Raw genomic sequence first — 24950 nt, forward strand, 5'->3', positions numbered from 1 at the left:
TTCTAACAGCTAGAAATCCATCATCTGTATGTTTCAGAATGTTGTCAACTATGTTCAATTTATCTCATATTTTCCTAAAAATATCAGGAAGTGTGGAGGGACACATTAACATTTTTCCTTCTCTGTATGCCTCTCCCTTCACACTGTTTACACAACTGCACTGTATGCCTTAATTTGCAGCTTCTTTGGCATTCTTCTGTTACACACTACCAAGACAACTCTGTGCCAGTTGGCTGCAGCACCTCTGATTCTAGCTTTGACCTTCTCTTTCAGACGTATCTTCTCTCCTCAACCATCCCTCGCAGATACTTAAAGCCAGTAGCATAGTAAGGATGAGGTGAGAGGAGCATCTGCCCTAGGCTCAAAGTAGGGGTTGTGACTGGCCGATCCTGATCACTCTTTAAAGCATACTGGATTTTGAAAGCTGGTATTGCATATGCAGTCAAACCTGAGCACTGTGGTACTCCATGCATGGTCTAAGCTGTAGCAACTCCTTGTTACATTGTACCAAGCAGTTTGCTTTGGTTTATAAGTTAAAAAAATAGCTAAAACCTGAGTACTGAAGCATTCCCTGCAGGGTATAAACTATAGCAATTGCTTTTTTATTTTAACTCAGACTTGAGTGCCACAGTGCTCTGTGCAGGCAGGGTATAAAATTAAACTGTACCAACTGTTTGCTACATTTGTAGCAAGCAGTTGACTACAGTTTAAAGGAAGATTTTTTTTTTTTTTTTATCTCGGACCTGAATGCCAAAGTGCTCCATTCAGGCAAGGTGTAAACTGTAGTATTGTTTTCTACTTTTATGGCAAGCAGTTTGCTACAGTTTGAAAGAAGATACATATTTTTTACTCACTTAAATGTGAGGAAGGAGAGTCAGGGCAGGCTACAGAAATGGGATCTAAATGGTTGGGGTGGGAGGGGGGGGCATGTCATACATCTGGCCACATGGCTGATAGCAGGAATGGACATATTTTTTGCTCTTCACTTGAACTGCTGGGGAATGTTGTAGATTGGGTACTGTCTGCAGGAAGTATCCTGCAAGTTTTGTAGTGCTAGTTCATGGGACCAACAGATGGTGTTGGTTGATCCAGCTAAACTTCTTCCTGAAGCTGTTAACTTATTCCACTATTTTCCTTATATCTCAACTTATCATTTTGTTTTATGATTTGCTCATTTACTGCCATGCCACTTTTTTCATCTATACTCAGTTTGATGCCACGTGCAATCAGATTTCCATTCCATTCTGATATTAACTGCCTAAATTGTTGTTCATAGTCTGTTTGCAGTGCATACAGCAACTTTGTTGATCTGTCCCCTTCATCCTGCTTGCTAATGTAGTTTAAGACGGGTTCCTATTACGTGATCGAAGTTCAGCAAGTTCAAACCATATATGGTCAAAACCATATAGTAGAACTTGCAGAAGTTTGAACATGTTAAAAAAAAAAAACCCTAAAAAGTAAAATCAACCCTTGCAAGCAGGGGGGCAAGCCCCCTGCACCCCCCCACACCTCCCACTCTTTAAATATACCAACTCCGAGACCACACTATAGTGCAGAAAGGGAATATTTCCCTTTACTGCACTGTAGTGCAATTTCGAAGTTGGTATATTTAAAGAGTTGGGGGGGGGGTGCAGGGGGGCTTGCTCCCCTGCTTGCAACAGTTAGCATACTGTTGCATTTTTTTTCAGTGTTCGAAGTTTTGAAACTTCGAACAGACAAGTTCAATTTTGTCGTGTTCGAAGTTTCAAAACTTGATCACGTAATAGGAACCCATTTATGACTAGTATGAATAGCAATGCTCAGAGATGAACTCTGACGTATACCCACTCCCACTGGGAAACCCTCTGTGAGTCAGAAAGCTACATTTATGTCACTGGTTCCTTCTCCATAGAATGCAATAATTCTAACAATGCTTCCAGGACTCTGAGTCATTGTTTGATTACCCAAATCAGCTTTATTTGGACCTTGTCATTTGCTTTCTATCATTTTAAGAATGCCCATTTAAACTCTTTCCTTTTCCCCAGTTTCTTCCCCTCTTTCTTTCTCACTGCAGATTTCAGGTCAGTTGTGTTGCATACTAATCTGAATCCATGCTGCTCACCTCCCATCCTACTTTCTACTATTATGCATACTTGTTTATCATTCACCCTCGCCAGCATTTCCATGCATTGGGATAGGAGTCTGATACTTCTGTAATGCCCATAGTTGTATATCTCCCTTTTATTCTTGTACATGTGCTCCAGTCATCCTGGATATGCTTTTCTCACCATATTATGATGAATATTCTCATGATGCATTTCTCCTTCCTAGAGTTTCTCTGATGCCTTCTTCGTTGCCGTTGTGACTGCACTCTTAGCTTCTTTGTTAGCCAACCAGTATGCTTTCTTAGCCTGGTCTATCTGTTCTATTGCCTACTTCATCCTGCACTCTTCTTTCTTTTGTCAACTTCCAGGTTTCCTACATTCCACCACTGGCTTTCCGTATGCACCTCATTTCCATACATGGCTTGGCTGTATATTTTTCCTATAGTCGGACATTCTTCTTTAATTCCTCTTCTTCCTCAGGTACTATAGCCCTGAGAATTTCCTCAAACTCCTGTATCTTATCTCCAGCCAACTTCCATTTCTTCTGCCTAGTATCTATTGACTTTAGAGTCTTCTCTGATCACTATTTGCAGCTGATGCTAACCATCAGTGGTTTATGGTGGGAGCCAACAGTTTCACTAGGGCTGAATTTGTAATCTCTGATTCAACCAGAGTGCACTTCCTTAATAGGAATAAGCTGCATGTTGACCAGTTTTGTATCTTGCGACTGTTTCTCTTGGTTTAGCATGTGTTGGTCACCAACAAGCTATTTACCAGATGGCAGTCTAGAATGGCCTTTCCTTCATTATTCGTGTTGCCCCACATCTGTAGACCCCTAGCCAGGTTTTCCACATGTCCTGCTGTGTCTGTCCTAATATGATCATTCAGGTTCGCCATTATAAGCACCAACTCATTTTGTCCCACTTTACCTAGTAGGTCCTGAAACTGCTGCCTGAGTACTGTCTTTTCCTCAGCATCACAACCCCTGCTGTAGGGCTTAGACTGAGATTATGAATACTGCCCTATCCTTTCTTGACCTTCTCTTTCAGACAGTCTAAAGTGCCTAAATATTTATCAGACACTAGGTGGGAGGCACATGCAAAAGCTACAGAAGCTATTTTAGAAAATTACAATGATATCACCGATGCACTCAATTATTTACATTCAGATAATAATACAAAGGGTGATACTAGATTGAGGGCCAACAATCTTTTTAGAGAAGATGGAACAATTTGAATTCGTGTTTATGCTCCATTTCTGGAATCGAATACTGAGACATTTTTCAAAAGTAAATAAAATTCTTCAAAGCCCTAAAGTTTTACTGAGTAGTTGTGCAAATTGGTACAGGTCACTTTTGGATATTTTACGTGGAATTAGGGAAGATTTTGATGCACTTGAGCAACAAGCAAAAAACATGTTGCCAAATACTGAATATAGAACTGCCAGAAGGATAATAAGAAGTAAAAGGCAAGGGAATTACAAAAATTCATCTGACCCTGATGCCTTAGATGAACTCTCTTCAAGAGATAAATTTAGGATTAAATCATTTATTCCTATATTAGATGCACTAGAATCAAATTTAGGAAGAAGAACTTCTGTTTATGATGATGTAGTGAAAATATTTTCCTTTCTTGCCAATCTTACATTATCAAAGTTAGAACTTCAAAGAGGTGTTGAGCTGTTAATGCAAGAATACCCAGAAGATGTCAACCAAAATCTTACTGAAGAACTATTTCATTTCCACACATATGTGAGACAAACGCATAAGCCTTCAAAAAATTCCACATTGTCGCATACAGACTTGTATCAAATAATATTCAAAGAAAATATTCAAGTGGCCTTCCCCAATGTGGAATCAATCTTACGGCTGTTTCTCAGTTTAATAGTCACTAATTGTACTGGAGAAAGGTCATTTTCAAGACTTAAAAATATCAAAAATCAGTTAAGAAGCACAATGACCCAGATGAGGTTGTCTTCATTGAGTATTTTGTGCATCGAAAATGAGACCTTCAGAAAAATAGATTTTGATGAACTTATAGAAGAATTCTGCGTGAAAAAGTTTAGAAAGAAATTCTTCTAATCTACTATTTCGTTTTAAATGTATACTTGGATTGAATCAGTTCTTAAATAAAATAACTATTAACATAAAATTTAATATGATATACAATTTGATATTTTCTTTTTTGTGATCTGGATTTTGTTTGAATAAAGTTCCATTTTTGGTTTAGTTTAAGACTTAAAATTCATAATAATTCATACTTAAACTTTAAATGCGAATTATTATGAAATAAATTTATCTGAATTGAATTTGGTTTAATCTTCAATGTATTGAATATATTTTATTTAATTTGATAGAAAATATGATCATTTTTATTGCGTATTTTATTTTCGTAGTCAAAGATTTTCATTATTTGAATTTTGTTTCTTCGTAAATGTTGTGTGTTATGTTTGATTAGTTATTGTTACAAGTACTATATATATGGTGCTGAGAATAAATGTCCAAATAAGTGTTCTCGACTTTTTTTTATTTATTATCCGTGCCACATTTTTTATAAAGGTTAGTACCAATCACAACATGTTTCATTTAACATATTGATATATATCACAGTAATGATGTATTTTATTATCTCTCATGTAATTTACAAACTTAAAAATGGGAAGTGAAAGGGCCTCATAAGTGGAATAGCCTAGGGCCTCTTTTCATCTAAATCCGGCCCTGTTCAGACTTATCTTCTCTCCTCAACTATCCCTCGCAGATACCGATTGCCATGAGTCTGTCACTAATTCAAATGATATCCCTCAATGTCTTCTGAAGAATGGTTCTCAGCACAGTACAACTGTTCATTCATGTTTCCTGGTTACACAAAATGCCCAGCCTTCTTCTTACCATCATGTCATTCACTTCAAAGCTTTATCCTATCAGTAAACTTATATTCAGTGTAGCAGTCTTTTGTTCAATTTTGACACATCAAGTGTTTTTTATGTCCACATTTCACTCAATAGAGCTATCGCCAATAACCTAGGCAGGGTAACTGAACATCTGGCAGGCCAGTAGTTTATTGAGCCAGGCACACTCTGACCAGTAGAGGGGGCACAGATGTCTCCCATTATTAAACAAGGGTAACTGGTGTAGGTTAGAGTAGGTTGGGTCCTCAGCCTAGTAAGCACTGGCAAATACCCACGATCATTTTTTGGATACATTAGTCAATGCGATCAAATTACCTAAAGCCATTTTTTACAGTGAAAAGTGGACAGACTTGACATGGCAAATCTGAAAACATTACTTTAAAATTTAACTATTTTGGTTTGTTTTTTAGTGAGATCAGCATAAATACAGAAACATTATAGTCAATAACTGTAAACCAGTGGAAAAGAAAAATATATTAAGCCAAGTGTTATTTTAGATTTGTGTGTGTGGGTGTGTGTGTGTGTGTGTGTGTGTGTGTGTGTGTGTGTGTGTGTGTGTGTGTGTGTGTATTTGTGTGTGTGTGTGCGGGCGCACATCTTTATATTTGCGGAACATGGTCTGATTCATTGCAGTGCAGCAGCATATATTTTTATGTATTGGAAACCAAATAAACATCACTGATATCTAGGAAAGGCCAAGGGCATTCCTGTGGTTTCTAGAGTGCTCACTCTGAAAGAATCAGAGAATCTGTGTGCTAGTACTAAATAAATAAACACAGGAGAAAGGTGAATATTTAGTTGTATATCTATAACTTAATTGTTGTTCCTGAAAAAATATATATTACAGAATCTCTAAATGTAAATTGAACATCGAATGGTGTTTCATTGTAAGCATGTAATATGATATGTATATTTTGTATCGACACAGATTATGCAATTACAGCTAACTCAAACCTTGTTATAATTACGGCTGGAGTTCGCCAGCAGGAGGGAGAAAGCCGCCTAAACCTGGTCCAGAGGAATATCAATGTTTACAAGATGATTGTTCCTCAGATTGTGAAATACAGTCCAGACTGTATAATCCTTGTTGTGTCAAATCCAGGTGAGTTGTGCTTATTAGTCTTACTTGTGTTTTCAGTGATCTGCAAGGTAAACCCATACATAAATCTGAAGACTAGAAGAGAAGTGATACTGTTTGAAGTAATCAGACTAAACATACAGGTAGCTCTCATACGTGGATCTGCCATGCCCCTCACCCCGAGGTGTTTCACTGCACCAGTCATATGTGAAGGGCTTCATCTCACATATTCTGCTCTTAATTTTGATAACAAATTCATGATCATTATGCAATGGCATAACCTATTAATCTGATTTTTAATGTTTTTGAATATTCACATAAACTGTATTATAGGAAAATACCAATTTAATTGTTCTTTAATCAAGTAAGTAAACAGATCAACTGCAGACCTTTTTATTTATTTATCTATTTATATTTTGCCCTTACCAGCCTCTGACCATCAGATCTCTCAAAGTGTCTTAATGCCCAACTTATTTCCCTGTCCTGCCTAGCATTAACACTACACATCATCCTAAGAGGGGTTCCTATCTTAAGGAGACAACACTTTTTGGTAACATCATCCTACGTTCAAACAGTTGGGTAAGAGTCATAACCGATAGCTCTTCCTCTGAGATCAACATGGAAGTTTAAGTTATAAGAATAATTCCATCCCCATCAGTGGACAGATGAGGTATAATGTCCTGCTGTGCCCAGCCTATTATTGTCATATGCTTCTGCCCACCTGTTTATGCTTGGATAGAGCAGGATGTACTCCTTGACTGAGAACATGCTTCACAGTCCCCACTTTTCAGCACAAACCATATATCTGAGGGCTGTACCTCCTACTCAAACTGTGATGGGCAACTGAGTGTCAGTCCCTCACATCTACTTCTCTCTCCCCATCAGACACTGATTGAACCCAGGTGATCTGACCCATAGCCTGTGGGTTATCCATTACACCATGCAGCTTGCTTAGTGATGACATTTTCAGCCGATAGGCAAGCCACACAGACAATATCTCAAAAAAGAGCCAATGGCATTCCAGAAAATGTGTTCACTGACACTGAAGAACATGATAATTAGAATCACTGCTTTTATTAGCGTAAAAATGCAAGAAAGACCCAACTAAGCTAGATTCTTAGAATCCAATAAAGATAAAAAAGCAGTGAACCACAAACCAAGAATTCAAAAACACACTGCAGCACAATTTCACAGGTGCACAACCAACAAAACTAAAGTAAAGAGCTTTCACCTCCATCAATTAAATATTTCATTAAATCTACATATGCAGAGGGTAGATACACTTAAACAGCAAATAGTCACATGACTTTATTAAAGACAAATAAGAATTTAAAAAAGAACTAGTGAACAAAACGCTTTCATTTATTCCTGATTTGCTAGTACTATCAGTTTTTAAATGGCATAACAGCTATACATACTCAAGCTTCTCACCCCCCATTAGCCACTCCTAAGGTCTCTAGTAACCTTTTCTAAAACTGTAAATACAAATTCATTAAAACCAACGAAAACAACTGAATGTTTGTACAATGCACTTTTAAACAAGGCCTTCTAATGTCATATAAGGTTTTCTGTAATAGGTTCTCCAAAGTTTTTTTTTCAGTCTTCCTTATATAAAAGCTCATGCATCTCTGATACAGTGCAACATATACTGCACCCTTTGTAGAACAATTATAATAGCCTTTAGCTCTAAATCTGTAATCACCCAGTGTACAAATGCCATTATTTAATATATATACTTACATATATTGCTGGACTGGCATTTAAATGCACCTGTCTTACTATGTGGGGCAAATTAAATTAGGCCGCTGTTTAAAAATAAAAGACAGGGAACATGCCATCCTATTTTTTTACAAAAGGATCTACCTGTAATAAAGTCCATTTCTTCCAATAATCACAGTAACAGCACAATATGTTAAATGTTAATGCCATATTCTTTGAAAAGCCACATCTAGAATCAATACTAGCAAGATAATTTTCTGCTACTCCCAAAATCGAGGTAATAATACAATTATTACATTTTAAAACAATTTCATTGCATAATTCATTAAACATAGATCTAGAATATACTCTTTCTAAAAACATCTTTTCAAGCCTAAACAAGTTATTTAAAAACACATTTTCATCCATAATCATGCAAACAGTCTTACTATTTAACCCTTGAGAAGGCCTGTCTTCTTGTGGTAAGGATTAGAGCTATTGTAATATAACAATGAATTGGAATAAGTTGATTTATGATAAATATTAAATTGTATATGCTCATTATTCTTATATAAAGTGGTGCCCAAATAATTAATCAACATGATTGATGATTAACATGAAAAATGAATTTGAAAAAAAAATCTGTCATTAAATTGCTCCCATGGCAACACCCAGACTTTGATGATAGTATTCATCTTCAAAATAAATAAAATTATTATTTGAAATCAATTCCACAAATAATGTGATCAACTTAATATCTGCACTTGTTAGACGTTCCATGCATAATAGAGCCCAACTGAACCAAGATAAATCTAGGTCATGAGATATTACTGTAAACAAGTCAATAACATCAACTGTTAAGAGTACTCAGTCAGATGACGACAATTCAGGTGAACACTATGTAAAAAGTGCCTTGAATACCTAAGTGGGTATTATATTTGGGACAAAAACATTTAGCCTCTTCTCTACACAAATTGCTAAAGGTTGGGACTTAGACCCACCTGCATCCACAATGGGATGTAGAGGAGGACCATTTATGTTTTCATGTACTTTTGGAATCCCAAATATACAAGCAATGTTGTTTTTTTTTAATTTCAAAAATGTATAAAGTTCTGGTTTATTGTCTCATTGCATCAAAATTAAATTGCCTATATGCAATTTTAAGTACATCAGATATAAGTGTAGTAATACTATATACACCACTGTCATATAGCAGCAAAAACATTTTATTATTGTGATCGATATAATCTATGATAACTAAACCTCCCCTTTTCTCAAGTTTCACGAAATGCTGTTGCCCACTACTAGTTAAATTTTCAAGTAGTGCTGCTTAATATTTGGATAAATTTAAGTAAGGGATGGATGGAAGGAGGCGTTAAATACATTTCACCTCCTAAAGGTGCTTTCAAAAGTATAAAAATCATTGTTAAATGTCAAGGAAAACTTTAGACTGCATATAAGTAACAAAAGTTCAACTAGATTTCTTTCTCTACCACTTTTTCTTGCTGGGATCAATGCAAAACATATCTTGAAAAGCTTAAAAAAGTTTTCAGTGATGTCCAATGAACTGTAACTAAAAATGTTAATATTATCATGTTGACATAATACATTATCTTTCATAGCTGCCACAGGGTTTGTTAGTTCCTCATGTTGTTCCATGCCCTGCAGCCTTGCCCTTTCTCCCTTCCTGGAATACTCTTGTTTGGGAGCTTTAATGTTCTATTTGAAAGTTCCTGGTGTATCGGTTCTTCCTATGAGGTGTACAGACTGGATTCGCTAACCTTGACAGTCAACATAGTAATAGAAATGTACCATGTGTCAAATTTAAAAAAAGTCATCATCCATTGACAGTTCTTTAGAAAGTCTATCGATTAATTGTATGGTAGACCTGCCACTATTTTTGTTAAAATTCTACACAGCATGTGGAACAGGATAAGATGTTCCATTTATATTTTCATTAATGTCTCTAATTATTTTTTTTTGTTTGTTTGTTTTTATGTAATTTAACCTCTGAGCAATTTTTTTCTACTTTTTTGAATATAGTGGCATAACAAGATGAAAACAACAAATCATTTTTAATGCTAGCGTGCTATGTATTGATTTTACAAGCTAGCGCGTCAAGCTCTAATTCATTGTGTTCAATCACGTGTCAGAATTGCTACATATGGATATGGCATTCAAGGAAATTGAGTCTACTATGACTAGTAATCTTCAGAATCAGTTGGACAATTAAAAAAACTTAATAAAGATCAAAACATTCAACTAAAGAATGTATATTATTTTTGGGAATGCTTCAGGTCAATGGCTGTTATTAAAAGACTTAGAATATGAAAATATCTTAATAGCCTGATTGAACATTCCCTTTTTTACTGTCAGCTTATAGCAATGCTTGACAGACATGGATTAGAACCTCTGGCACTGTTGATTGAACACAATAAATCAGAGCTTGATTTGATAGGTCATGAAATCAATACACTAAACACTAACAATAACACTGATTTGTTGTTTTCCTCTTATAAACAGTGTTATTATGCCACAGTGTTCAAAATAAAAAAAAAAGAAATGTGTACAGAGATTACGTTACTTTAGAGAAAATTAATTGTTTTGCCTGACCTGAATCTTTATTAGGCTTGACATACCAGTTTCACACAGACCATGTTCTGACTCAGTTTTGCAAATTTAACTGGCTTCATTAGTAGCTTTAATGCCTCATTTGCTGATGATCAATCTAGGTGAGTAAAGAGAAAAATTGGAGACTATACAAAGGATGTAGTATGAAATGATATACTCAGAAAATTTTAAATGAAGTGAGCAAGTAACATAGGTATAGAGTAATTTATATGATTTAGGAACATTTGTCTATGATAAGTAAACATTGTCTCACATTGTTGCTTTAGCCTTTATCAAGTTACCTTTAGATTTCTCACCCAAGTAACTTTGTCTTGTCAAAGGGGAAGATTTTTTCATTTTTTTTTTTGTATTACTGCTTATCAAATGTTTACTTCAATATGCAAGTTTTAGATTAGTATTCAATGTGATAAGCCCTTAACCTGAAAAAAGTCCATATTTATTTCTTAGAAATAATAAAAAGAACTGCAACTATGTTTTGATACACTTTCCTATCTTTATTGGTTCCATTCCTGGCACTGTCTTATTCTCTCCTATTTTTCAAATGTTGCCATTCTCACTGTTGTGAATCTGTATTTCATGTCTACCTTAATTAAGTGTATCTCTTTTTAATGATATACTGTTGCATATCTAATGTCTTAATATTGTTAATCTGTTCTAGTATGTGCTTAGAATTCTCTACTGTATATTCTGGAGCTTTTCTCACCAGGTCTCTGCTGAAAATGGGCTTCTGACAAGTCAGACATTACCCAGTAAACAAATGTAATTAATAAATAAATAAATAAAGTATTTACACATTAAGAGAGTCCATATGTTATTAATCAGTGATGTTAAATGTCTGTTTCCTTTGCAGTTGATATATTAACTTACATCACTTGGAAGCTAAGCGGGTTTCCCAAACATCGAGTCATTGGAAGTGGATGCAATCTGGATACAGCTAGATTTCGACTGTATTTGTCAGAGAAACTAGGAATTTCACCTTCTAGCTGCCATGGCTGGGTCCTAGGCGAGCATGGTGATTCTAGCGGTAAAGTAAACTAAATATATTTTATATTATTTATAGCAGCTCTAACATCAGAGATGAGTATCCTTTTATTTTTGTTTCATGTTTAAGTACACACAGTAGAAAATGGTGGATATATGATGTTAAAAGGGGTCCAAACATTTAAAGGGATAACTTTTCTTATGGGAAATAATGCTTATGTTTTTAACAAGTAGTTTGCACTGACGTGATATGATGTTATGAAGTGAAGTTAAGTGTGGAGTGATTTAATGAGGGTTATAAAATCCTATAAGGTATAAAACAACATTTAGGAAAATGCTGTGGCAGGGATTCATTGCAATACAATTAAGGAGTTCTGCTAACTGGTTTGAAATATGGATGTGGCAAAGACTTTCATAGAACTGTATGCCACCTGCCAGAATGTAGCCTACCTCTACCACCCAATTGCAGACCTCCTCCAGCCACAGACAGTAGTTTTCTGGACAGTATACTGGTAGCAAAAAAAATGAAATCCAATGACTAAAGCAATAAAAAAAATAGCCAACCTGCATTCTGAAAAAAAGAAAAACAAGGTAATTTAGTAAAACCAATAACATATTAAAATATAATGGAAGGTGATATGCCATTACTTTTTTATAAGTTTTATATATAGTACAGCTTATTCTACAAAAATAAATAAATAAATAAGTAAAACTGATGTTTATGTAGGCCTAGCTACACTTTAAGGTCAAGGCTACAATGGTGCCAGGGCAGCAGTATTGTTGCCATTGACACTACTGCATTGCAATGATTTCAAACTAAATCCAGGACACCACTTCAGTCAGGTCCAGCCAGGCACCCAGTTATGTGTAGGCAGACAGAGAGGGGCAGACAGACAGAAACACACACACATATATGCTCTCACAAATATGTGCAAATTAATGCACATACACACACACACACACACACACACACACACACACACACTCTACACAAAAACTTAAGCTGCAGCACAACAGGATGGCAAAGCTGACCTATAACCTCCTGCAGCTGATGACAAAGTACAGCTACTCTGCACTAACACCAATAAACAGTCTTGCCTGTACTTCCTGCCGTACAGTCCAATAAGGAGCAGTAATATATATAAGGCCAGATCAGATACAAATGAGGACTAATACAAAGGAATGGGCAGTGAGTTAATTGCATTTCACATTTTCTTCGAATTGTATTGTCGATGCCTGCAAGCCATTTAGGCTGCATCAGTGCATTACAATGGAAAGTTCCCTTTTTGAAGATCAATAATGTAACACTGGTGTGTGTGTGTGTGTGTGTGTGTGTGTGTGTGTGTGTGTGTGTGTGTGTGTGTGTGTGTGTGTGTGTGTGTGTGTGTGTGTGTGTGTGTTATATTGTTTGATAACAAAGCTGCTCCCACCTTACATGTAATAAGTGGTACTCCTCTTGAAACAGATATGAACAACTCTGTCATTTGATTATAATGCTTCCACCAGAGATAGGAAATCTTTTTATCTGTCCCAATTAATTTCCAAGACAATGTCTTTAAGATTGAGAGAGATCATCTTACTACTTCTGCTATCAGACCCATTATTGAATACAGTGATCCTTTTGCTAAAATTTTAACCCCCCCCCCCAAAAAATAAAGACCTTAAATATTTCAACCATCTTAATATATTAGGAGAACTCTCCTAAATATTCAGCATTCTACCAACTGCTCTGAGATAACCTGGAGTTTGCTTTTTGAGTTATGAAAGACTTAATCCTATTTGACATCTTATTTCTTCACAAAACCAGTAGGTCTACAAACACTCATACTAGGGACCTAAGTTTACATGAACAAATAAACAAGACTCACTGGAGGAATCAGTTTCTAACTCAGTGCATTTTCTTCCTATGGAATAAGTTAAAACTGCAGGTCATGCAAAGTACTACTTTGTCTGCCTTTAAGAACAGACTTGATAACGGATGGGGAGACAAAAATTTACAACAGGGTCAGCATGTACAGTCCTGCTTGATTTGGGAGGTGGACATTATTAAGTACTCATAAAGGGTAGTAGAAACTTTTATTGGCTAGACCGAGCTGGGCAAGATGTGCAGCAGGTTAGGGTGATAAAGAATAACAAGGGAAACATACTCACAAGCGAGGAGAGTATGTTGAGCAGATGGAAAGAGTACTTTGAATGGCTGTTGAATGAAGAGAATGAGAGAGCTAGAAGGTTGGATGATGTGGGGAGAGTGAATTAGGAAATGCAACAGAGGAAGTAAGAAGAAAGTAAGGACAGCTATGAAGAAGATGAAGAATAGAAAGGCTGTTGGTCCAGATGGCATGCATGTGGAAGTATGGAGGTGCTCCTAATTTGCAATCATCTGAAAATTTAGTCAGCCTGAGTTCACTGATGTTGGCATACTGGTCTCAGGTTCAGCACTTCATATATCTCAATCAGTGGTCCATTAGACATGTGCCTGTGGTGCATGATTCTGTTTATGAATTACATACTTGTCACTACAATAGTCAAGATGGCCTCAATCTTATATCTGGTATGCATGGCCTGGGCAGATGATATCTATGAATCTGGCTCCTGGTTGTTATGTTATGTGTCAGTGTCATACACAAGGATGGCAGGAAAGATTGTTTGTCTCAGTGCTATTTGAGATGCTGCATGATGCTAAGAACAATGAACTAGTTGCAGAAAAGTACTCTGCTTTGCAGTACATGTTAAAATGCTGGGATAATGCAATCAAATATGCAATTAAAAAATGGTAAATATCCATTTCCAGAATAATTGTGCACTGGTGCTTTTGAAGCATTGAATTGCAAGGCACCATGACAGCATCCACAAAAGTTATGTAAATTTTTTAAATTATTTTATTTTATTTTACATTTGTTTGCCTCAGCAGAAGCCCAGAGAGAAAATCTCCAAGAAATTATTCAAATACAAAGCTTCAGAAAATAGCAGTACTACAGATCTCTAAGGAAGTACTTGCAATAGTGCAACATTGATAATGATAAAGAAGAGTAACAGTGCAGTGGATATATACTACAAAGCCAAACTAACATTGGACAGGTGGTTGAGAAACTATGTGGTTAACTGGTACTTGAATACATGGTTACCAAAACAGTATAACATGTACAGTAGGGAATTACATAGACTGTAGTCTGTAGGCAGTAAGAAGCAGAAGAATAGCTAGGGATGGGCGAAGAGGGCAACTACTTTGGGATCAAAGTGTTACGGGATGCAGTCACCTGATCCCAATCTCTCTGTAGTACATACCAGCTTTTAAAAACCAGTTTTGCATTTACAGTCAAACCTTATCACTGTAACACTCCATGTGTAGTCTAAACTGTAACAACTGCTTGCTATATTGCAGCAAGCAGTTTGCTAAAGCTTAAAAGTAAAACAATTTTTTTTTAAACTAAAACATGAGCACTGTAAAACATCATGAGGATATAAACTGCAGCAACTGCTTGCTACATTTGTGGTAAGTAGTTTGTTACAGTTTAAAAACAAGAAAAACTTTTTTTCTTTTTCTTATTTTAATAAAATGAGATGAAGGGGGGGGGCGGCAGGATAAGAAATTGGACCTGGTTGGGTCTTGCATTTCAGGAGCCCCAGGTACCTGATCAAGGACTGTACTACAATATTAGTGCAGTATTTGAAGCAAATCATAACAAAAATGATAAAATGTTATAATGCATAATGTTAGAAGTAGATTCTGAAAATGCAGATGTCATCCTTCATTAGGCAGTGGGTTGGTATAGCCATACCTGGGACTTGTGTATAGTTCTACTGGGCATGCAAAGAAAAGGAAATTAGGTTGTTAGCAATTATTTCAACACAGGGTTACAAAAGCGGTGAAAGATACTGAGAGGCCGGAGAAAGAAAAAAGACCAAGACAGCTGGTTATGCATACACTAGAAGGGGGAAGGTAGAAGATGGAACAGAGAGAGAATGAAAGTAACAGAGAGCAGTTATGAGAAGAGTGCGTCTTGAACAGCAGGACAGATGGGTGAGAGAAGAGAACATGGCTGGCACGTAAAAGAGCACTGCTTATTATGGACTTGAGGAAACAGTACGAAGCTAGAATGCATTGCCAAAGACAACAGTACATTTTAAGTAATTGTGGTGGCTCAGTGATGTCTGATATACATCACAACTTAAGTCATCATGGTGGTTCAGTGATGCCTAAAATATAGCATAGCTTAAATAACCATAATGGTTCAAGGATGCCTAAGAAAGAGAACAATTTAAGTCAACATGGTGACTCAAACTACATGAAACAGAGAACAACTTAAGTCAGTGGTGGCTCAAGTTTGCCGGAGATAAATCACAACTTAAATCATCACAGTGGGTCAAGAATTCATGTGCTAGAGCACCACTTAAGTTAACACGGTGACTGAATGATGCCTGAGAAAGAGTACGACTTAAGTCATCGTGGTGTCTCCATGATGCCTAACAAACAGCACAATCTCAGTCATTGTGGTGGGTCAAAAATGTCCAATATAGAGCACACAAAGGATGGGAGTATAGACAGCGATTAGACAGACCTCTCTGGCACAAGATGTACCACAGACCTTCTTCTGTCTGTATTATCACATTTCATATGTCTCAACTGCCCAGATTTTCACAGAATGACCAGATTTTTTACTCATATTTTTGTTCTGTTCCTCACAACATTTGTGGTTTTCTTCCAAATCATTGGGATGATTTGAGGATTGAAGCCACTAAATAATGGCATACATTTGAGTTACAGACTTCATACCATTCAGAAAATGTATGCTAAAACAAATCTTGTTACTCTAGCCACTTTCTAAGTTTATAAGACCAATATTTAAAATATGTCCCTATTTTTAGGCCTTTGCCCCCCCCCCCCATTTTGTTGTGCTTTGTCCAGATTCCTTGCACCAAGAGTTTGAGAAGTATGCTACATTTGTACACACTGGGAGGCCCCAGAATAAAAATGTATTTCTTGTATGAAGCCATACTGCTTGCACACAATTATATTATGTAGTTATTTGCAGCTGTAGCCTTTTTTTCCCCTCACGTTTGTCATTTCAAGATTTTTTTTAGTAATGAAAAGGTATGCTGTGCAACAATATACAGCACCTAAGGTTGGGGGAGGTGACATATGAAGTGGAAGGGTGCTACACTCTGGAAGTTGGTGTACAATTCCATAATTACTTGCTATGCCCCAGCAAGTAGCTTAAAGTACTTTGTTTGTTAAGCCTCTTTAAAAACCAAATGCTACCTCCATTTCCTCAAGAATGATATACTTATGTGAATGAGGTGATTTTCTGCATAGAAATCTGTTATATACATTTCCTACCATATCTGAACATTTCTAATGTGAATATCAAAATTTTGCTACCTAACAGTTACTAGTGAAAGTTGATAAATGTTATGTTGCTATGTCATATTTAATGTGTTACTTATGTACTGTGCTACATAGTGCCTATTTGGAGCGGGGTCAGTGTTGGTGGCGTGTCATTCCAGAAGTTGAATGCTGATATTGGAACTGAACATGACAAGGAGAAGTGGAATACTGCCCATAAGGAGGTGGTGGAACGGTATGTAAAGGCCTAATGTTACAGCAGTTCTTTATTAATTCCCAAAATACCAGCTGCTTTACAGATCATACAGCATCATAGCCTTGTTTGAAAAACAAACATGAGTGCTGCATTGCATCATTCGGGAATTGCAGCTTAGGGCAAACAAAATGCATTTTAGGACAGACTTTTTATGACATATTTTAATCACGTAAGTACCTGATAGTTTATCAGGTAAGAGTTCACTGATGTTTAGCTTACACTACAACTAGTACCTATCATGTGACATGTAAGCAGAAGTTGCAACAGTGTTTCTTTTTGTTTCAGTTATTTACAACTCTCTCTCTCTATATATATATATATATATATATGTATATGTATATGTGTTCATTTAGTATATTAACTGGCTTAGATCCATTAGGCATTTAAATATCAATTTTCAGGAGCAACCTGGAAATTTTGCTCTGGTTATGTGATTTGCTGAAATTCTCATATAATGCAAGTGGAGACTAAGGGAATCAAACGAAAAACTACAAAGTAATAATCACATTAGGAATTTATACCCTTACTGGGCTGCGCTATACTATTAGACCTTAGCTTTAAAATGGCAGACTCTTGAAAAATTACATTCAGGAACAGAATGCTGTTTGTAAAAGCTGTATTATACACATGTGCAAAGCAAGAGAAACAGTGAACAAAACTTCCAAAAGATGTGCAGAGTAAATAAACAGAACACCTCATACAACATCACAGTGACTGCTGAATATCAAAACATTTATAATTTGACACTATATGGATTAATCCAATATAAATGCATTACGTAAAAATAATCTGATCAATTTCATGGAATGTGGGGCTATATGAAGGGCTTCTAATCCATTAGTACGTGGAGAGATTTGGTTCTTAAACTGATTACATTTTTGAAGAAATCATTAAATGTACATCCACAAATTCAAGAGCTCAATGAAAAGTGACTGTGAGTTAATAATATTATTTTAGTCTAATATACAGTATATAATTTTATATACCTACAGTGCTGCGATCATACAGTTTTATTATTTGTTATAATGCAAAAGAGTTGTTTTCCCCCCTCTGTTGTGTGTTGTTTACTGTTATAACATTGTTGAATGCATGCTTTCTCTTGTTTTTGGCTTTTATTTTCTGGAGCATGTCTGAAAAGGGTTCTTGGACCAGTGAATTTATCAGTCACCAAACATTAAATGTAATAATATAAAGTAAAATTAAGGTATTAGTTATCATGTTCTAATGTGCATAAACAAAATATATTATATGATTTTCAGTTGAAAAGCACATTTCAAATCAAGGAAATAGCTGGTCAGACATTTAATGGACTAACACCTGACTTTCATGAATAAGCCTTGATCATTAAGGAAAATATAAATGGGAAGAGGTATTCAGGAAAGTTGAACAATGTGAAGGACGTTCAGCTTTTACAGGTTTATATATTTTCATTCTTTTAATTCCAGTTTACTCAGATGCATGAAAAAAAGTGCAAGCCTGAGACATCAAATAGTAAACTTTGTTATTCTGGTATCTCTCTATTCGACCACATATAAAAAATCTGGAATAATAGATTCTACCATCCCTTTGTAGGTATCTTCAAGAAACAGTGTGTGTGTGTGTGTGTGTGTGTGTGTGTGTGTGTGTGTGTGTGTGTGTGTGTGTGTGTGTGTGTGTGTGTGTGTGTGTGTGTAGATAAATATATGTGTGTGTGTATGTATATGTATATATATATATATATATATATATATATATATATATATATATATATATATACATATATATATATATATGGATTCACTTCATAACATTGAAATATCAAAATACTGAAACCAAAATACTGAAAGCTCAAAATACTGAATACTTAAAATACTGAAACTCAAAATACTGAAAACACATATTATGCGTAAACTCAGCTTAAACAACATAAATCATAACAATTTCTACCAAATATATGCAGGGGTGGCCCTGCACCCCCATGAGGGGCTTCACACCCCCTGCTAATTAAATGTATCAACTCCAAGATTGCTCATTGTGTAGGTAAGTGCAATCTTGGAGTAGATATATATATAATTAGCAGGGGGTGTGGGGGCGCAGGGGGGCTTTCCCCCTGCATATATTTGGTAGAAATTGTTATGATTTATGTTGTTTAAGCTGAGTTTACGCATAATATGTATTTTCAGTATTTTGAGTTTCAGTATTTTGAGTATTCAGTATTTTGAGCTTTCAGTATTTTGGTCTTCAGTATTATGAAGTTTTGTCATTTTCAGTATTTTGAAGTTTCAGTGTTATGAAGTGAATCCATATATATATATATATATATATATATATATATATATATATATGGATCTAGGACTGTTGAACGAAAGTTCGACACTCCGAATCCACTATCACTGCACACACTTTAACAAAAGCGCTTTCACTGAAAAAGCGCTTTTGCTAAAGTGTGTTAAAAAAAAAAAAACATTAAATCTACTTTTATGCAAGGGGGCAAGCCCCCCTGTGCAGCCCCCCACACCCCACTCCAAGATCGCACTACAGTGTGGAAAAGGGAATTTTCCCTTATCCACACCATAGTACAGCAGGCACAATGGGCATACTTCCGTGAAAAATGCTGCTTCGGTGAAAAGCATTTTCGCGTGTATGCCCGCATATTAGCAATTCAGTAAAAAGTGCATTCGTGCAAGAGTCCTAGACCCATATATATATATATATATATATATATATATATATATATATCACACACACACACACACACACACACATATACATATATATATATATATATATATAAATATATATATATCACAGCAAAAGGTTCTCCCGTTCGATTCTCGGTTGGAGCGCCTTCTGTGTGGAGTCTGCATGTCCTCCCCATGGTCGAGTGGCGTTTGAAAGACATGCGTGAATGGGCATGCCTTCGTTGAAGGTTGGGCATCGAGCTGGCACCTCACCACCATGAAAATCTACTGCCAATCATTAGCAGACTGGAGTTCCGCTGTGGTGACTCCTAACCGGGAAAAGCCAAAGGAACAACAACATATATATATATATATATGTGTGTGTGTGTGTGTGTCTGTCTGTAAATGCATAAGTATAATATGTACATAGAGGCAGACAGAAAGATAAACAGATAAATCAAGTACTCAAAGCAATATACAAAAAAGTGGATCTTATTAGGCCAACAGCTTCTATAACCTCACAATCTGGTTTTGCAAGTCAAGATTCGTAAGTGTGATTTGCTTAACAAAGCAAAATCAATTGTTTATATAGGCTAACACTTGCATCACATGACCATACCTCTCAACATGTTAGCACAAGAAATGTGCACAAAGGGAAAAATAATGGGGACACAAAGATCCAAAAATATGGAACAAAAATTTAGATATACATACATGTTTAACAAACAAATCAAAATGTACAAAAATTCAAATAACATAAATAAAATTTAAAAAAAAAAGAAAATTAGAAGTATATTTCATGGAAAACACATTCTCATTTTTTATAAGTTAAATATATTGAAACACAGTGGCTGAGAAATCGCCATGCTTTAAGAACTCAGTTGTGTTATTACATTTCATAAGTAGAAGAGCCAAGAGAATTTCAGCAGTGCGTATTAAAGATGGTCATAAAATGCTAACAGTATATTCCAAGGGAGAGCCTATCTGGAGACATAGCTGGCTTTAGGCACCAGAGAACCCTGCAGTCACTGCGGGTTCCTTTTTCCTGCGGTGCCCCCAACCACAGCAAGTTATTTTTAACTTGGTCCCCGGGATTCATGAAGCTCGGCGCAAGGCCGGCGTAAGGTCTGCGCCAGCGGTGCAGTGAATAGCCGGCGCAGTAGCGCCATATGCATATTAATGAGAGTGCACCGCAACCACAGACACGTGCGTAGTGTACGTGAGCGAGCCCAGGTAGGATGCGTCCGGAGGCGTGGCTAAGCCTGCATGCGGTGAGCAACCTAATGTGCTGACTGCCACGGTCCGCCCATAATAGTAATGGCAGCAGCCAGGGCCCGTGCAGAATGAAACGCACGTAGAGTATGCAACATAGTACCCGTCCCAACTAAACGGAGAAGCAAATACAAGCCACGAAGGCTTAAGTGTACCCGTCCAAGGAGCAAAGGATACGCATAAGACCGCATTTGTCATGCAATGCACCGTCAGTGGTTATACTCAGAGAAGGTGTACAGCAGCATGTCAGCGCGCCGCACCGACATAGGAGTAGCGACTAAGGTCACCACCTGTCCCACTTTGGGAGGGGCAGTCCCTCTATGGGCAGGTGTGTCCCGAAAAAACATATTAAAAATGGCAAATGTGCTAAGATTGTAGGACATAATGATATCCCATATTTAATGTAATGGTAGCATGAATTGGTTATTTCTGTAACTGAAATACCTAAATGTCACAAGAAACAGAATAAGCAACCAAACTGCCACAACAATAAGCTTTTATTTAGGCAAACAAGTGAAGTTCTATGCTATATAGTGACCATGTGTATGTGTCGGCCTGTAAAGTCACATGTGAGTCCCGGAAATATCCCACCTTGGCAACTGGAAAAGGTGGCAACCCCAGTAGCGACATGGGCATGGTCACCAGGGTTACCAGCTGTCCCAATGTGCCATGGACAGTCCCTGATTGGACAGGTGTGTCCCTGCAAAAATTGGAAAAATGGAAAAAGACGTGAGATCCCCTGGCAAAAATATTCCTGCAATATACATGTAATAGTAGCATAAAACATATAATTTGTATATGAAACACATACATGGCATAGGAAACTGAATAAGGAACCCAAATGCTAACAGAATAAGCGTATAGTATGGCAAACAAGTGAAGTTCTGTCAACTGCACTTGCCGTGGGTATGTGTTGTCCTGCAAAATCCGAAGTTTCCACAAAACATGTCCCACTATGGGCATTGGAAAAGGTGCCAACCATAATGGTCACAAGCAGTAGTGAGAGTACATAGCCGGGTAGCTGTGTTGACATAACAACAGGAAGGAATCAAGATACCTTAAACACAGGCAAACATGTGCATAGCAACATATCCCACACCCAGCAACGTGTCTGTCGCATACACTGGATGGCGTATGTTGAAGTGTAATATCCAGAAGCAGAACCCATGCATTCAGATGTAATATACAATAGCCTCATTGTAGCATGTCAGTCCCACCCATGTACACCTGTGCACCCAAACCTGCTAGCATCCGTGTGCAGCTATACACCCACACACTATGTGCATACCTGAAATGTGGTAAGATGTTTGTGTTAGGCAATGCCACGCGGGCAAATACGTACCCCACATGTCACCAACCCACCTCAGGTACAGATATGGAAATGGCTGCATGTGAATGTGTCTGCAGAATGTGTACATCCCGCATGTGGTATGTACCCGTCGAAACCATATATGTTTGCATACGACACGGTGCACATAACTGTACACATGTGGACAAGTCGGTTGTTGAACCACCGCATCGATGATTAGCTATGCAGAGAAGTCGATCACATATAGCGGAACACGTGCCTACCAAACAGGACGTCCTAACAGGGTGCTACAGGCAAAGAAGGGGAAGGTGGGACATCACATGTGGAGAGAAGCGTTGCGGACGCCAAATACACGGTCAAGGTAAAGGGCGGAACAACATGCATATAGCGGATGGATGTTGTTCAAAAAATATATATAGAAACAGATATGAAGTGCCAGTTTAGACTGAAATACTATATAAAGCATTGAATTGTACCGTACAATATGGCAGTAGAACTGATCCTGCATGTAATTGGTGAAGCTAAGCTGTAGTGTGATGGAATTCTGGCCTGGCAGTAACCACTACAGCAGGCTTATGTCTGTCAGCATTAATTATCTGCTGGGTTACAGAACAATAAATGTCTGTACATGCATAACATCACCCCTTCCCTGAGGAGGATGGCCTTGTGAGCTCTATCGAAGATAAGAGTATAACTCCTTACCAGAGAGACAAAGCAAGGTATTAAGAAATTAACTGACTACTGTATCGAACAGTCCAGGGTCCTTGAAACAGCTACAATCACAGAAGGACACTGTAATTGACAAGGTGCCTTGCAAGGCTGTGTTATTCTCATGGGAAAACATCTTAAAAGCACAACTCCAGCACCCACGTATGTATAGACTATTGCGGACCATAGTGATGGAAATGCCCTGTGACCAACCACGCCAGTAAGGTGGGCAAAAGCTGATTGTAAACACTATATAAAGAAATTGCTTACTGTATAGAGTCAGACAAAACTCTCATACTTGGACTGTATATTATTTAGCCTGCCTATGTACACTACTAAAACGTTGTGAACCCGAGCCTCCTGTGTTATTGACTGTCACTTAGAAAAGCCTACTGATAACTACAGTCTGGTTTTGACAACTTATTTGACATTGTGATTCTTGTAATCCGGAATTCCCTTGGAAAGCTACAGGTCAGAGGGCATGGGTGGTTAGACATCTACGCAGGAGAATTTGCCTAAATGGTTCTTCTTGAATGAAAAGACCTCCGACTGAATTGTTGTGTGTAAAGAGGCTGTCTACTGTCTGATCTGTGGCTGAAAAGCGGAAAACTGGATCCCAAGAAGAAAACGTGCAGCCTTAAACTGGAGGCTCAGGTAAGGAGTGTTTGCCTCTTTGTCTCTATTATAGATCAGGGACCAGACTACATTGTGTTTCTGTTAACAGTTGTGATAGCGGGTCGAAGACCAATCCAAATAGTGTTAAATCTGAACATAGGTCAGGGGAACACACAGCAGAGTAAATAGTCATTGTAGACACTACAGTGGATACAGGGAAGGAGATACCACGTGGCACGAGAGAAGGGTACGTAGCAGTCGTGTAGAGGATATGGGAGATTAGTGAACAAACAGATCATGTGATCCGCGTTTGACGGGTGACGTGAACTATATGCAATCGCAGAGAGCACATAATGTGAGATATCCAGCAAAATGGGGTAATAAATATGACATTGATGGTATATTAGACACAATATCGTTACTGAAAAATGTAATCCCTGAAAATGTGATGCACATGTTCTAGGGTAAACACCTGTCCCACCCTGTGAGGGACAGTCCCTCTTTGGCCAGTTGTGTCCTGCAAACAAACCAAACAAATGGCAAATGTCCTGATATCTCAGGACAAACATTTCCCAGATATCTTTTCAAATGGTAGCATAAAACAGTAATTTTGTATCTGGAACAACAAAATATCATAATAAACAGAATAAGCAACTGAAATGCTACAACAATTGGTAGCTCTCCTGGCAAAAAGTGAAATCCTGTCCTATGTACTGGCCGTGTGTATGCTTTTTCTTGGCAAATTACACGTTACTTAACACTAATGTCCCACATTGTGCATATGAAAAGGTGGCAGCCCTAAGATGTGCAGGCGACAAAACAGCGACAATTGGGTATCCGTCATGCACATAGGTGGATTGAGGTAGTGAACCTAAGGGAACAGAACACTACAAATGTGCGAAAGCAGCATCAGTACACAAAGGAGATAATAATGCAGTAGTAGCAACAACCCCCCCGCGCTCTACCACCTCCGATACCACATCCAGGATATGAAGCAGGAGGGCAGGCTAGTCCCCCACCCTATCCTGTGGCAACAGAGGTATCACAACGACCAAATGTAAGAGAAGCTATTGAAACCACATCCCGAACTTGTAACATACCTAGGGACACTCGAGTAAGAAGACAGTCACTAGAACAGAGTGAGGATATCTGTCAATTAATTGAAGTACCGAACCCTCATGCAGGACAGGAAGGCCAGGACCCAACCCCGTAGTGTATAGACCGTGGACACCAGATGATATCTGTAAAGTCACAGAGTGAATTCCCCATCTACAAAGTAATCACTATTCACCATGCAATACCCTGTATCTTCTGATCAGGAAAACAAAGGGGAATGGCAGATGGTACAGGATTTACAAGCTGTAAATCATGTAATAATACCTAGGGTACCGATGGTGCTTGAACCAC

At 37.4% G+C, this 24950-nt stretch overlaps 1 protein-coding gene across 2 annotated transcripts in view; it reads left to right on the forward strand.

Annotated features, from left to right (window-relative positions):
• LDHB (lactate dehydrogenase B) overlaps window positions 1–24950 on the forward strand; it is a 232045-nt gene that overhangs the window by 115332 nt on the left and 91763 nt on the right. For both annotated transcript variants that reach the window (XM_044087804.1, XM_044087803.1), the window contains exons 4-6: window positions 5920–6093; window positions 11249–11422; window positions 16841–16958. In XM_044087804.1, coding sequence (XP_043943739.1) covers window positions 5920–6093; window positions 11249–11422; window positions 16841–16958 — 466 coding nt within the window. The remainder of the gene's footprint in view (window positions 1–5919; window positions 6094–11248; window positions 11423–16840; window positions 16959–24950) is intronic.

Source organism: Protopterus annectens, chromosome 11.part0 (genome assembly GCF_019279795.1).
Source record: "Protopterus annectens isolate FY-2018-M chromosome 11.part0, PAN1.0, whole genome shotgun sequence".
NCBI classification, from domain to species: Eukaryota; Metazoa; Chordata; order Ceratodontiformes; family Protopteridae; genus Protopterus; species Protopterus annectens.